The sequence below is a fragment of the Schistocerca nitens genome, chromosome 4 (genome assembly GCF_023898315.1).
Source record: "Schistocerca nitens isolate TAMUIC-IGC-003100 chromosome 4, iqSchNite1.1, whole genome shotgun sequence".
NCBI classification, from domain to species: domain Eukaryota; kingdom Metazoa; phylum Arthropoda; class Insecta; order Orthoptera; family Acrididae; genus Schistocerca; species Schistocerca nitens.
The window spans coordinates 522,513,683-522,527,654 of record NC_064617.1 but is presented as its reverse complement, the minus strand read 5'-3'; the positions used below and the strand labels follow the sequence as shown (position 1 = coordinate 522,527,654).

Here is a 13,972-nt window from a genome sequence, read left to right as displayed (position 1 = left end):
CTTACAGATTGTGGCTTTTTCCGCCTTTCCCACTATGTTTGTAAACACCTTCGCTTGTTTTGGTACCTTCGCCAGTGTCACGCCCCCGCCTTGTCCGCAGGGACGCTGCTGTCTGTCCACTCGCCGGGTAAGGTGAGCCCGTGGCTGCAGCTGACGTCGAACCAGAGGACGGGCCAGATGCTGCTGCACTACCGCCTGCAGGGCGACCGCAAGCTGCACCAGCTGTCGTGGCCGCTCTGGGCCGGGCACGGCGGCACCGTCGCCGAGGCGCGCAGAGGTGAGTCACGCCGCGTCCGTATCCACATGCACTGTGTTCCAGGGCGGGTTCTGTGCCACTCCCAGTGCTCATTTGTGTTGTTCTACACCACATACTGGAACATGGGCATTAGCTGGGCGCAGAACTCTGGAAAAAAACGTAGCTGCTCTGCCTCTTCTTCCAAACTATGAAACAGTTCCAGGAGTAGTCAGAAGTCTAGTCAGAAGTGTGCCTTCAAATAGTGCTTGACGTAAGCTTGGTGGCTAGATTTCTGTTGGGGACACTTTAATAAGTTGTCTGAATATCTGTGGAAGAACGGCACCCATTCTTCCTTAAGAGCCGAAAGCAGAGAAGGTATTGTTGTTGGACACTGTGGTGCGAAGTCGACGTTCCATTTCATCCCAAAAGTATTACATTGTGTTCAGGTCGGAACTCAGGGCAGGGTAGTCCACTTGAGGAATGTTAGTCTGCTATTGGCATTCCGGAAATAGACCTTCAATCGGCATTACGTCGTCAGGTTTTGGGCCTTTGGGATGCAGAATGGCACACTCTTTCTTCGCCGAACAAGCTCAGAGCGATTAAGGATTCTACAACTCCGTGGCGGTCTTCCTCCTGGGCCTCTCGTAAGGCCTTTGTCGTCCTATGCCGGCTCCTCATCGGCCATACTTTTTTGACTCACAGATATCCACTCCGTCGTGAGGACCCCCCTCTCTGCCGTTGTGGATCAATGTTGACTGTGGCTCACATCTTATTGGACTGCCCCAACTTAGCCACCCTGCGACGGACTTCTAGTTTTCCAGACTCGCTACCCCTGGTGTTGGCTGACAATGCCTCAACGGCGGATGTTTTACGTTTTATTCGCGACCGTGGGTCACTTTATTTAAGGGAGGGACCTTCGACCTTATCGTTGAATGGCGGGGATAGCAGACCCTCTTGCTCCCCCCTTCGCCCCCGACTGGCTCGGCTTCAACTGGGCTTGGTGGTTAACCCCGGCCCTCTGCCTTCCCACTCCTTTCCTTATGGGGTCTGTTATGTCTTAAGCATCTTCCTTATCTTCTGTGCTTCTTCCATCACGCCCCTGTCATTAGTCACTTTCTTTCCCTCACATCTTCTTCTGTCCTTTTCCTTCCTTCCCTGTCAATAGTTCATCATTTTATGGATATTGTAGTTCCCTCTTTTAATGTGGGATTTTAACGGTTTTAATCAATGTAAGATCGGAGGGACTGATGAGCGCGTAGTTTGGTTCCTTCTCCAACCAACCAATGTTAAAGTCCGCAAGCCATTGCCTCACGTATGCAGCTTTATATCGGGATGTACTGTCATGCTGGTGAAAACAATTAACAAACTATTGCTCTGCTGTATGCAGTACACAGTTCTGTGAAATTTGTTCATACCCTCTTGTATTTGACGTTTTCTAAAGCGCAATACGAGGATAACTCCCTGACCAGGGCCGGCCGGAGTGGCCGTGCGGTTCTAGGCGCTACAGTCTGGAGCCGAGCGACCGCTACGGTCGCAGGTTCGAATCCTGCCTCGTGCATGGATGTGTGTGATGTCCTTAGGTTAGTTAGGTTTAATTAGTTCTAAGTTCTAGGGGACTGATGACCTCGGCAGTTGAGTCCCGTAGTGCTCAGAGCCATTTTGAACTCTGACCAGGAAAAACGTCTCCATACCCTAACACCACCACCACCTCCTCCGTATTGCAGTGTTGGCATCACACATGACAGGAAACCCTTCCGTTGCCACAGCGTATACAGTGATCGATCATTCCAAATCACTCGTTTCCACTCATGCACAATTCAGTGGCGTAGCTCTTTCTACCACCTCAAGAATCACATGGTATTGGTTACGGAAATGTATGACTTATGAGGTGCTGTACGACCAGAGTATCGATTCTTTTTAACTCCCAACACATAGCCATTGTGCTAGCTGGTCTGCTGGTAACACTGGAACTGGCGAGTGATTCCTTCCTCTGATTTCCTGCGATCTTTTAGAAACACCCTCCATAGTGCGCAACAGTTCCTGTTCGTCAGTACATGGAGATGTGCTTGGCCTTACTTTAGCTGTGGTTCCTCTTTCACGTTTCCACTTCACAATCACATCACCAGGAACCGACTTCGGGAGCTTCAGGAGTGTTGAAGCGTATCTCTCAGATTTGTTACTCAGATGGTACCAAGTGACGTGTCCACGTTCGAAGTCACTAAGGTCTCCTCACCGAGCCATTGCGCTGTTACTTCTTCTACACTGACAGCCCAATAATCTTCACCCCATTTTACACTGGCGCGTACGCTTCTCGTGACGTATAGAGGCAAATTCCGCATTAAATACGGATGTCCGGATACTTTTGATGAGGTAGTGTGTGTACAGTAGAGCATCGTTTATCCGGACTACGTGCGACTGTAGGTCATCCGAAATATCGAAAATCCAGATATCCAGAAATTCAGAAAAAGTTGAAAGACTGGTTAGATGTCATATACTCCTGATATTTATTTTCACACAAATTGTACATAATATGCTACTCTTTCGAAAACTGACATTTTGAGACAGTGGCCGTGTAAAACACGTTGATTCTGTCAGTGAAGACAGCAACCAGCCACTATTGATAATCCTATTAATTCGCGTAAATAGCGCTGTAAGCGGTTTCGAATCGACAGGTTGATCTTCAGACAGTTGTACATCTCAAGACGCACAGTTTTTGAAGTGTAGGCAAGTTTTTGGCTCTTTATTCCCTCTTGTGGTGACATGTTCTTGGGACGGTGGGGTCGTCGAAAATTCTGCATAATTTTCTTGGAATGTTGTTGGTTTGTATTCTCGAAATACTGTAGTATACGACTATATGCAGCACTTTCGTGATTTTAATGTAACCACGTTGCGTAAAGCACCACACCCCTCAAACAGTTATTGTCAAATGGGAAATACACATAAACGTTGCGATATCGCAAATCAAACAAAAACATGAATCTTCATGTGAACAGTCGTCTGAAGATAAACCGGTTATGAAACTATTTACGTAAATAAATAGGATTATCAATTGTGGTTGGTAGCTGTTTCCTTCACTGAAAGTATCAATTTACACTGAGATGAGAAAAAGTCGTGAGGTACCTCCTAATATCGTGTCGGACCTCCTTTTGCGCGGCGTAGTGCAGCAACTCGACATGGCGTGGAATCAACAAATGGCTGGAAGGCCCCTGCGAAAATGGCGAGCCATGCTGCCCCCATAGCCGTCCATGGCCACGAAGTTGATGACGGTTCAGCATTTTGTGCTGTAATTGTCCAGAATGTACTTCAAAACAGTCGCGAACAGTTGTGGCCCGGTGACAATGGTCATTGTCATCCACAAAAATTCCATCGTTGTTTGGGAACATCAGATCCATGAATGGCTGCAAATGGTCTCCAAGTAGCCGAACATAACCATTTCAGTCAATGATCGGTTCAGTTGGGCCGCAGGATCCAGTCCATTCCATGTAAACACAGCCCATTCCCTTATGGAGCCGCCACCAGCTTGAACCGAATATTGTTGACAATATGGGTCCATGGCATCGCTGGGTCTGCGCATTCCTCGAACACTATCATCAGCTCTTACCAACGGAAATGAGGACTCATCTGACCTGGACTCATATGGTCACGAGATGCGCTGCAGGCGATATCGTTCTTTTCGGAAAGGCACTCCCCTCGGTCATCTGCTGCCATAGCTCATTAACACCAAATTTCGCCTCACTGCACTAACAGATACTCTCGCCGTATGTCCTACATTTATTTATGCAGTTATTTCACGCAGTGTTCCTTGTCTGTTAGCACGGACTAATCGTCGCTGCTTTCGGTCATTAAGTGAAGGCCGTCGGCCACTGCGCTGTCCGTGGTGAGAGGTAATGCCTGAAATTTGGTGTTTTCGGACACATTCTTGCCACTGGATCTCCGAATATTGTATTCCCTAACGGTTCCCGAAATGAAACGTCTGATGCTTTAGCTCCAACTACCATTCTGCTTTCAAAGTACGTTAATTCATATCGTGTGGCCTTAATCGCGCCGGAAACCGTTGCACATGCACCACCCGAGTACAAATGACAGCTCCACCAACGCACTGCCCTTTTATACCTAGTGTACGCGATACTGTCGCCATCTTCATATGTGCAAATCGCTATCGCATGACCTTTATGACCTCAGCGTATGCGTAGTTTTCACGCAAATTTTGACCGTACGCGGAATAAATAAAAAACAACAAAAAGACACAGATTCATACACTGGAATAATCTGTTAGGATTCGTGATAGTCATATTCGTATAGGACGATCAGGCAGTAGTTCCACTGGCATTCGTTGAGCCGAAGTAGCTTACGTCTGGCTTTCAAATAAACCACTACTTAGCCCAGTTGCGGTTTTACCTCTGTATTGTCGTGATGTCTTCAGATTGAGCGTAAACTCTCTCCATGTCATTCTTCCACCTTTCCAGCCAATGCTGCCTCTCAAGTTAGGATAACGGTTAATAACTTCCTATTCTACCCCCTGCGGGCACAGAGGCTACAATAGGCCTGAGGTATTTCTGACTGTCATAAGAGGCGACTAAAAGGAGTCTCACACGTTTCGGCCTTCATGTGATGGTCCCTTGTAGGGTTTAACCTCCATTTTTCAAAATTTTCCGGAAGAGCGAGCCAATTGGGGAAGGGCCCCTTACATGGTGCCTCATGCACTGAGACCTATCGCAACCTTCCTCGACGTGGATCTCCACTTCTGCTCATTCTGGTGGGCGAGGTCACCCTCCTGGGTGCGTATTTTTCCATCAACTGTGCAGTATAGTTTTCTGTGTTGACGATGATAATAGACTTGTTTGCTTGGTTGCACCTGGTATCCAGCATGGTAGCCAATCCGTTGTGGTGGGGTCGCCATGTATCCTGTTCGTTGTTGCCCCCTGACCACACAGGCATAGCTCTGCTGATACCTGCGCCATTAACTCACCCTGGGGCATCTGGACTCCCGGCAATGGCAATCCTGCCAGGTGGCCTTTGCAGCGGCTGGGTGGCGCCCATGGAGGGGCCCTGGTTGGAGTGGGTGGCATCAGGGTGGATGACACGTGATGAAGTGTAGTACATGATCTCTTGCTGGTGGTCAAACACCAGCAGTCTCCAAGCTTTCACGGGCACAGTTCAACGCACAGAAGTATGACCCCAAATCGTTTCCTTCCCTGACTGCACTAAGGGAGGAACATCAGTCTAAGGATGGCAGCGGCTCATATTGGCCTCAGTACCTTGTATGTTCGAGAGCTGGTGGGTAATCTTTCATAACAATGAAGTCTCAGTTTTTTGTTGAGCATGTAGAGGACAGGTTTGGGGAGGTGGAGGGCTTGTCCAAAATGCGCTCTTGGTCAGTCTTGATCAAAATAGAATCCTCTGCCCAGTCACGGGCGTTACTCGCTTGTGACAAGCTGGGGATGTTTCTGACACTATCACGCCCCATAAGAGCTTAAATATGGTCATATTCCTCAGGGACCTTCTTTTGCAGTCTGACGATGAGCTGCGCGCCAATTTATAGTGGCGAGATGTACATTTCGTTTGGTGTGTCCACTGGGTTCCGAGGGATAATCAGGTTGCCACTGGTGCCTTCATTTTGGACTTCGAGGGTGATACGCTACCCGAGAAGGCCAAGGTGGTGGTCTTCAGCTGCGATTTAAAGCCCTTTATCCCTCCCCCAATGTGATCCTTTAAATGCTGGAAGTTCGGCCATATGTATTCCCGCTGTACTTCCAGAGTCACAAGTAGAGATTGCGGACGTCCATCACATCCCAGTACTCCATGTACCCCGCCTACCATCTGTGTGAACTGCAGAGAGCACCATTTGCCTTGCTCTCCTGACTGCAGAATTCTCCCGAAAGAAAGGAAAATCACAGAGCAAAAGACCCTGGACCGACTAACCTAAACTGAGGCTAAGAGAAAATGTGAATGACTGCATCCTGTACGTATGACATCGTCTTACGCCGCTGCTACAACAGTTGTAGCCCCATCAGCTCTGCCAATGTGAGTCACGTCTCCGAGCTGGAAGACTGCACCTGCTCTCTTGATGGTGGGGGGCACTTCCTCCCTGTTGCTCCTGCACCGCCTATTTCGAGAGCAACGCCCCCCCCCCCCACCCACACACACACCATCGGTGATATCAGGCCCCACTTCTCAGCTGAAGAACGTAAGTCTTCTTCAGCTCCTCTCGCTAGAAAGTGGTCACTTCGGTCACTCCCTTCCCAGGTTTCTTCTAGTGGGAAGGATGACACCAACCAGTGGCTGAAGAGCCCAAAAGCAACTGGTCATCGTCAGTCCCGGAGACTGAATCAGTGAACTCCTCTCAGCCAGGGAAACCCAAGGAGCAGCGACAGAAATACAAAAAGAAGGTCCCCATGACGAAGGGAACTGCAGTGGCACCCACACCACCGCTACTTACAAGCTCTGCATTTGCAGATGAGGAGGAGACTCTGGCGTCCACTGAGGACCTAGATCTCGCTAGATCCTCAGACACAATGGGTATAGACTGCTCAGGAAAAATGTCGGTGGTAGCAGGTGACCCTGAGGTGTATACTGCCTTGTTGAATGTTCTATGCCTTTCCAGTCTCACGATGACGTCTTCCTCCACTGGAATTGTGGCGGTTTTTTCCATCACCTGGCTGAGCTACGGCAACTGTTAAGCTTTACACCTGCTTTCTGCATTGCCCTCCAGGAAACCTGGTTCTCGGCAGTGCGGACCCCTGCCGTCTGTGGCTATAAAGGTACTACAGGAACCACAGCGATTATAATCGGGTGTAAGGTGGAGTTTGCGTTTATGTCCTAAACTCAGTCTGTAATGAACCAGTGCCCTTTCAAACCCCTCTTGAAGATGTGGCTGTCAGAATACGGACGACGCAGGAAATAATTGTCTGCAATGTATATCTTCGTCCAGATAGTGCAGTACCCCTGAAGGTATTAATTGCAATGATTGGCCAACTCCCTAAACCTTTCCTACTTGTGGGAGATTTTAACGCCCATAACCCCATGTGGGGTGGCACTGTGCATAATGGCCAAGGCAGAGACGTCGAAACTTTACTGTCTCAGTTCGACCTGTGCCTCTTCAATGGTAGTTACTCGGCCATTGATTTATCAATCTGCAGCCCAGGACTTTTCCCATCTATCCACTGGGCGACCTGTGTGGTAGTGACCACTTCCCCATCTTCCTGTCACTGGCCCACCGTCAGGCCCACGGATGCCTGGCCAGATGGGCTTTAAACAAGGCGGACCGGGAAACTTTCACCTCTGCTGTCACCACTGAACCTCCCACACATGGGAACATAGATGCGATGGTTGAGCAGGTGACTAAAACAATCGTTTCTGTGGCAGAAAACACGATCCCTCGCTCTTTGGGGGGGGGGGGGGGGGAGGGGAGAGCACCATCATTCCGGTGCTCAAACCCGGTAAAAACCCGCTTGATGTGAAAAAACTATCGGCCTATCAGCGTCATCAACGTGCTTGTACGCTGCTGGGATGTATGGTGTGTTGGAGGTTCGGTTGGGTCCTAGAGTCACGTGGCCTACTGGTTCCACGTCACGGCGGCTTCCGCCAGGGTCTCTCTACGACTGATAACCTTGTGTCCCTCGAGTCTGCTATCCGAACAGCCTTTTCCAGATGCCAACACCTGGTTGCCATCTTTTTTGATTTACGAAAAACGTATGAAACCACCTGTCGACGTGATATCCTTGCCACATTATACGAGTGGGGTCTTAGAGGCCCGCTCCCGATTTTTATCCAGAATTTAATGTCAGTTCGTACTTTCCGTGTCCAAGTTAGTGCTCCCCATGGTTACCTCCATATCCGGGAGAATGGGGTCCCGCAGGGCTCTGTATTTAGTGTCTCTATTTTTTTGTGGCTATTAATGGTATAGCAGCAGCTGCAGGGCTGCCCGTTTCACCTTCTCTGTATGCAGACGACTTCTGCATTTCGTACTGCTCCACCAGAACTGGTGTTGCTGAGCAGCGCCTACAGGGCACTCATGGGCTCTGACCCACGGTTTCCAGTTTTCGGCCGCAATGTCGTGTGTTGTGCACTTCTGTCGGCGTCGTACCGTTCATCCAGAACCAGAACTTTACCTTATTGACGATCCACTCACTGTAGTGCAGACATATCGATTCTTAGGACTGGTTTTCGACCCCCGATTGACTTTGCTTCCTCAGCTTAAGCGGAAGTGCTGGCAGCACCTCAATTCCCTGCGATGTCTGAGCAACACCAACTGGGGTGCAGATCGCTCTACGCTGCTGCAGCTCTACAGAACCGTTGTTCAATCCTGCCTTGATTGTGGGAGTCTGGTTTATGGTTCGGCGGTGCCCTCTGCGTTGCGTTTACTCGACCCAGTGCACCACTGTGGCGTTCGTCTAGCGACAGGAGCTTTAAAGACGAATCAGGTGACCAGCGTTCTTGTGGAGGTTGGAGTCCCTCCATTGCAAGTGAGGTGTGAACAACTGCTGGCCAGTTACGTTGCATACGTTCGTAGTTCTCCTGCACATCCCAATCATCTCTCGCATAGGCAGCCCAGGTCAGGGCTTCCAACTGCAGTTCGTGTCCGATTCCTTCTTTCCGAACTGGAGTCCGTGCCTTTACCACCTATGCTTGAGGTCCATTCACGTACACCCCCATAGTTTACACCTGGGCCGCGGCTTCGACTGCACTTTCGGCTGCACTCTCGGCTGCGCCTTCGGCTGCACTCTCGGCTGCGCCTTCGGCTGCGCCTTCGGCTGCACTCTCGGCTGCGCCTTCGGCTGCGCCTTCGGCTGCGCCCTCGGCTGCGCCCTCGGCTGCGCCCTCGGCATAGCCCTCGGCATAGCCCTAAGGACTCAGTTAACCCCGCGGCTCTCCGCTGCCACTTCCTCTCGATTCTTGACATGTACCGAGGCCACGAAGTGGTTACGCCGACGGCTCGGTGGCTGAAGGTCACGTCGGATTCGCCTATGTCCATGGAGGATATATTGAACAGTATTTCTTGCCCGATGGCTGCTGTTTTTTCACTGCCAAGCTAGTGGCTATACCTCGTGCTCTTGAGCACACACGTTCATGCCCTGGGGAGTTGTTTCTTCTGTGTACTGACTCCTTGAGCAGCCTACAAGCTATCGACCAGTGCTACCCTCGTCATCCTTTCGTAGCGACCATACAGGAGTCCATCTATGCCATGGAACGGTCCAGTCGTTCAGTGGTGTTTGTCTGGACCCCAGGTCACGTCGGAATCCCAGGCAACGTACTTGCCGACAGGCTGGCCACAACAGGCCACGCGGAAACCGGTTATGGAGATAAGCTTTTCTGCAGTTGACCTGCGTTCAGTACTACGCCGCCAAGGTTTTGCCGATTTGGGAGACGAAATGGCATAACCTCAGCACGCCGAACAAACTGTGTGCCACTAAGGAGACTACGAATGTGTGGCAGTCCTCCATGCGGGCTTCTTGCAGGGACTCTGTGGTTCTCTGCCGGCTCCGCATTGGCCACGCTTGGGTCACACACGGCTACCTCCTGCGCCGTGATGACCCACCTCAGTGTCGGTGCGGCGCCCGGCTGACAGTGGTCCACATCTTGGTGAGGTGTCCTCCTTTGGCTGCCCTGCGTCGGACTCTTCAGTTACCGGACTCGTTGCCATTAATTTTAGCTGACAACGCTTCATCGGCTAATTTAGCTATACGTTTTATACGTGACGGTGAGTTTTATCATTCTATATACGTTTTACCGCATGTCTTTTTTCCATTTGTGTTCTCCACTCTAATGCTTTTAGGGTGGACGTTTTAATGTGTCTCAGAGTGGCTGGCTTTTCCTTTTTATTGTCGTGGTCGGCCAGCCACGGTCATCTGCTCTCTTGTTTTTACCCCTTCTACCTGTTTCTTGCTTCTCTGTGGTTTTCTGTTCCTGTTTTGTCCATAGTGTAGGTTGTCCTTCTGTCGTTCTTCTGGTTCTTTCTTTCTCCTGTTATTTTGCTGTATGTCTCCTTTCTTTTCTTCTTTCCCTTGTGTAATTATTTTACCAGAAACAAGGGACAGATGATCTCGCAGTTTGGTACCTTCCTGCCCCCCCCCCCCCCCCCCCCCTCGCCTCTTTTAAACCAACTTCCTCCTCTAAGGTTATCGCTTTTCTCCTGCAATACCGGGTCTGAAATCGGAACGCCGCACTCCCTATATGTACCAAACAAGGTAAGTTCCTCATCTAGCAACTCACTCTCTGGTTTTTTGGCTGTTTTGCGACTCTAAACTGTCCCTTGTCATAATGTTGAAACGGTTCTAGGCGCTACAGTCTGTAACCGCGCGACCGCTACGGTCGCAGGTTCGAATCCTGCCTCGGGCATGGATGTGTGTGATGTCCTTAGGTTAGTTAGGTTTAAGTAGCTCTAAGTTCTAGGGGACTGATGACCTCAGATGTTAAGTCCCTTAGTGCTCAGAGCCATTTGAACCATTTGATTCACATACCTTCTCAATTCGTGAAGTTTAGTTTCATTTCCTCCTATCCTTCTGGATCTTCTTGGTTAGGCTGCGTTTAACAGTCAAAATTTACCTTCGTCGTAAGCACTAGAATTGTGACGACGTAAGAAATCCACATTCTCGCAGGAAAGTAACATATGGGTTTGGCAGGTCAGTCTATAGAACTCACAATGGCCGTTTGCTAATTCATTAATCTGTGTGTAATGAAAGGTTACTAGCTTCAATAATGAAACACGTGTACATTTCCAGATGTTTAATTACGCGGCTGAAATTGAAGCTATCACGTTCTCTTTAGTTCCATTATTAATTGACAGAGCGGTAGTATGCTCTTATCCATTTAATTAATGATTATACTGGACAAAGTTGAGTCGTTCATTTCAATCGTGGCGCCTTTGTGGTAAAAGTGTTGTTAGGGCAAACTCACTCCAACTTGCTTCTTGTCCCAGTAGCTCGTTTGCTTCTTTTCTATTTAAACGTCGAGGTTTCTTTGTCAGCATTGATACACTTCAAATTAGTGTGAGCTGTTCGTCTGATGGCACTTTCATGTTTCTAACAATGTATTCCCGTTGTTTATGATATTTAAACCGGGAGAGTGGACCATAAGGGGCCTCTTCGACTCTCTTTCACATTATAAGATTTGAAGCGTAGTGCCCGGACGTAAATTCCCTTAAGAAGTAAGCAGTAGCACGCTATTCTCAACAAAATCTCGAAAGAAATCTCCTTTTGAAATTGTAAGATTTCAGAGAGTTGTTAAGTATAATGCATTTGTCATATTTAAATAAATCGCCGGCAGCCGAGTCGGCAGCGAAGTAATTCAGTTGTCGCAAAGTCGCTCGTACAGGGCTCGCTAGTGGCGTCTGATTTTTACTTTACCAAAGTCTTTATTTATTATGAAACGGGAATGGTAGTTATTAATAAATATTACGCAATAATTTTAACTTAAAGTAAAATCTTCAGTTTTTAGTTATAACTGCATGAAAATAACTTGAAATGTCATCCCTATATACGAAATAAGTTATTGTTAAATGAACTATATGCGTCCATAATACTATGCAATCTCTATAAATAAAAAAGTGTTTAATTTCTCATTCACATTTCGTAATGGGTTCCAGATTTTAATTTATCTTGATTACTAGCGTTTCCATGTTATTACTAATTAAAAATACAGTTTGCACATGGCATTAGCTCTGCAGAAGTACAGTTTGCGCATCACATAAACTCTGCAGATAACTGCTGGATAATTAGTCGTTTTCATTTTTTTGTCTTTCAGGCGTATTTACTGTTCTTGAGAACGATTTAATGTTCATTAGCAATAGTTAAAGCAGACGTGTTTTCCTTGGTGGGAAGGAGCAACTACTCGTTGCAAGATAGTAGCAGTACAAGGAGTAATCTGGTCTAGGTCAGTTATGACTTAATCTCGTTTATCGTATTAGATCTTTCAGGAATGTCTGCAACTGTGTCATTCATGATTTAAATAATGAAAACTGCATCGGTTACTTCTTTTTTTTATGGTTTGCACAACTCGTTTCGAGAATTTATTCCCATTTCACGTGCATTTGGCATTTGTTTACATGAATTTGTCTGGCGATGGTTCCATGTGTGATTTTTCTCCCTCTCTTGCGTCATATTGTAATTACACTCCAATCGGAACGTCGGACAAAATGGATCTTAGTGTTTTTAAATGCTAGTATTAGAAATTATATTTTTGTGTATCTAGTTACAGGTATTGTCTCCTCCATTATACATATCATACACACACAAATCATCACTTACACTGTTCATTTACAAAACATACTACAAAAGGATATTACGATACTATAGTTTCACAGACAGCTTGTACACAGTCACAGTTGTTACAGTGATTCGGATTACATTATGGCCATTGAAATTGCTACCCAACGAAGATGACATGCTACAGACGCGAAATTTAACCGACAGGAAGAAGATGCTGTGATATGCAAATGATTAGCTTTTCAGAGCATTCACACAAGGTTGGCGCCGGTGGCGGCATCTACAACGTGGTGACATGAGGAAAGTTTCCAACCGATTTCTCCTACACAAACAGCAGTTGATCGGCGTTGCCTAGTGAAACGTTGTAGTGATGCCTCGTGTAAGGAGGAGAAATGCGTACCATCACGTTTCCGACTTTGATAAAGGTCGGATTGTAGCCTATCGCGATTGCGGTTTATCGTATCGTGACATTGCTTCTCGCGTTGGTCGCGATCCAATGACTGTTAGCAGAATATGGAATAGGTGGGTTCAGGAGGGTAATACGGGACGCCGTGCTGGATCCCAACGGCCTCGTATCACTACAGTCGAGATGACAGGCATCTTATCCGCATGGCTGTAACGGATCGTGCAGCCACGTCTAGATCCATGAGTCAACAGATGGGGACGTTTGCATGACAACAACCATCTACACGAACAGTTCGACGACGTTTGCAGCAGCATGGACAATCAGCTCGGAGACCATGGCTGCGGTTACCCTCGACGCTGCATCACAGACAGGATCGCCTGCGATGGTGTACTCAACGACGAACCTTGGTACACGAATGGCAAAACGTCATTTTTTCGGATGAATCCAGGTTCTGTTCACATTATCATGATGGTTGCATCCGTGTTTGGCGAAATCGCGGCGAACGCACATTGGAAGCGTGTATTCGTCATCGCCATACTCGTATCACCCGGCGTCATGGTATGGGGTGCCATTGGTTACACGTCTCGGTCACCTCTTGTTCGCATTGACGGCACTTTGAACAGAGGACGTTACATTTCAGATGTGTTACGACTCTTGGCTCTACCCTTCATTCGATCCCTGCGAACAGGATAATGCACGACCGAATGTTGCAGGTTCTTCACGGGCCTTTCTGGATACAGAAAATGTTCGACTGCTGCCCTGGCCAGCACATTCTCCAGATCTCTCACGAATTGAGAATGTGTGGTCAATGGTGGCCGAGCAACTGGCTCGTCACAATACGCCAGTCACTACTCTTGATGAACTGTGGTATCGTGTTGAAGCTGCATGCGCAGCTGTACCTGTACACGCCATCCAAGCTGTGTTTGACTCAATGCCCAGGCGTATCAAAGCCGTTATTATGGCCAGAGTTTGTTGTTACGGGTACTGATTTCTCAGGCTCTATGCACCCAAAATGCGTGTAAATGTAATCACATGTCAGTCCCAGTATAATATATTTGTCCGGTGAATACCCATTTATCATCTGCATTTCTCCTTGGTGTAGAAATTTTAATAGCCAGTAGTGTATTT

General features: G+C 48.0%; 1 protein-coding gene across 2 annotated transcripts in view; it reads left to right on the top strand.

Moving 5' to 3' along the window:
- Positions 1 to 13,972, top strand: part of LOC126253002 (uncharacterized) — a 534,651-nt gene that overhangs the window by 443,210 nt on the left and 77,469 nt on the right. For both annotated transcript variants that reach the window (XM_049954040.1, XM_049954038.1), the window contains one exon: positions 101 to 277. In XM_049954040.1, coding sequence (XP_049809997.1) covers positions 101 to 277 — 177 coding nt within the window. The remainder of the gene's footprint in view (positions 1 to 100; positions 278 to 13,972) is intronic.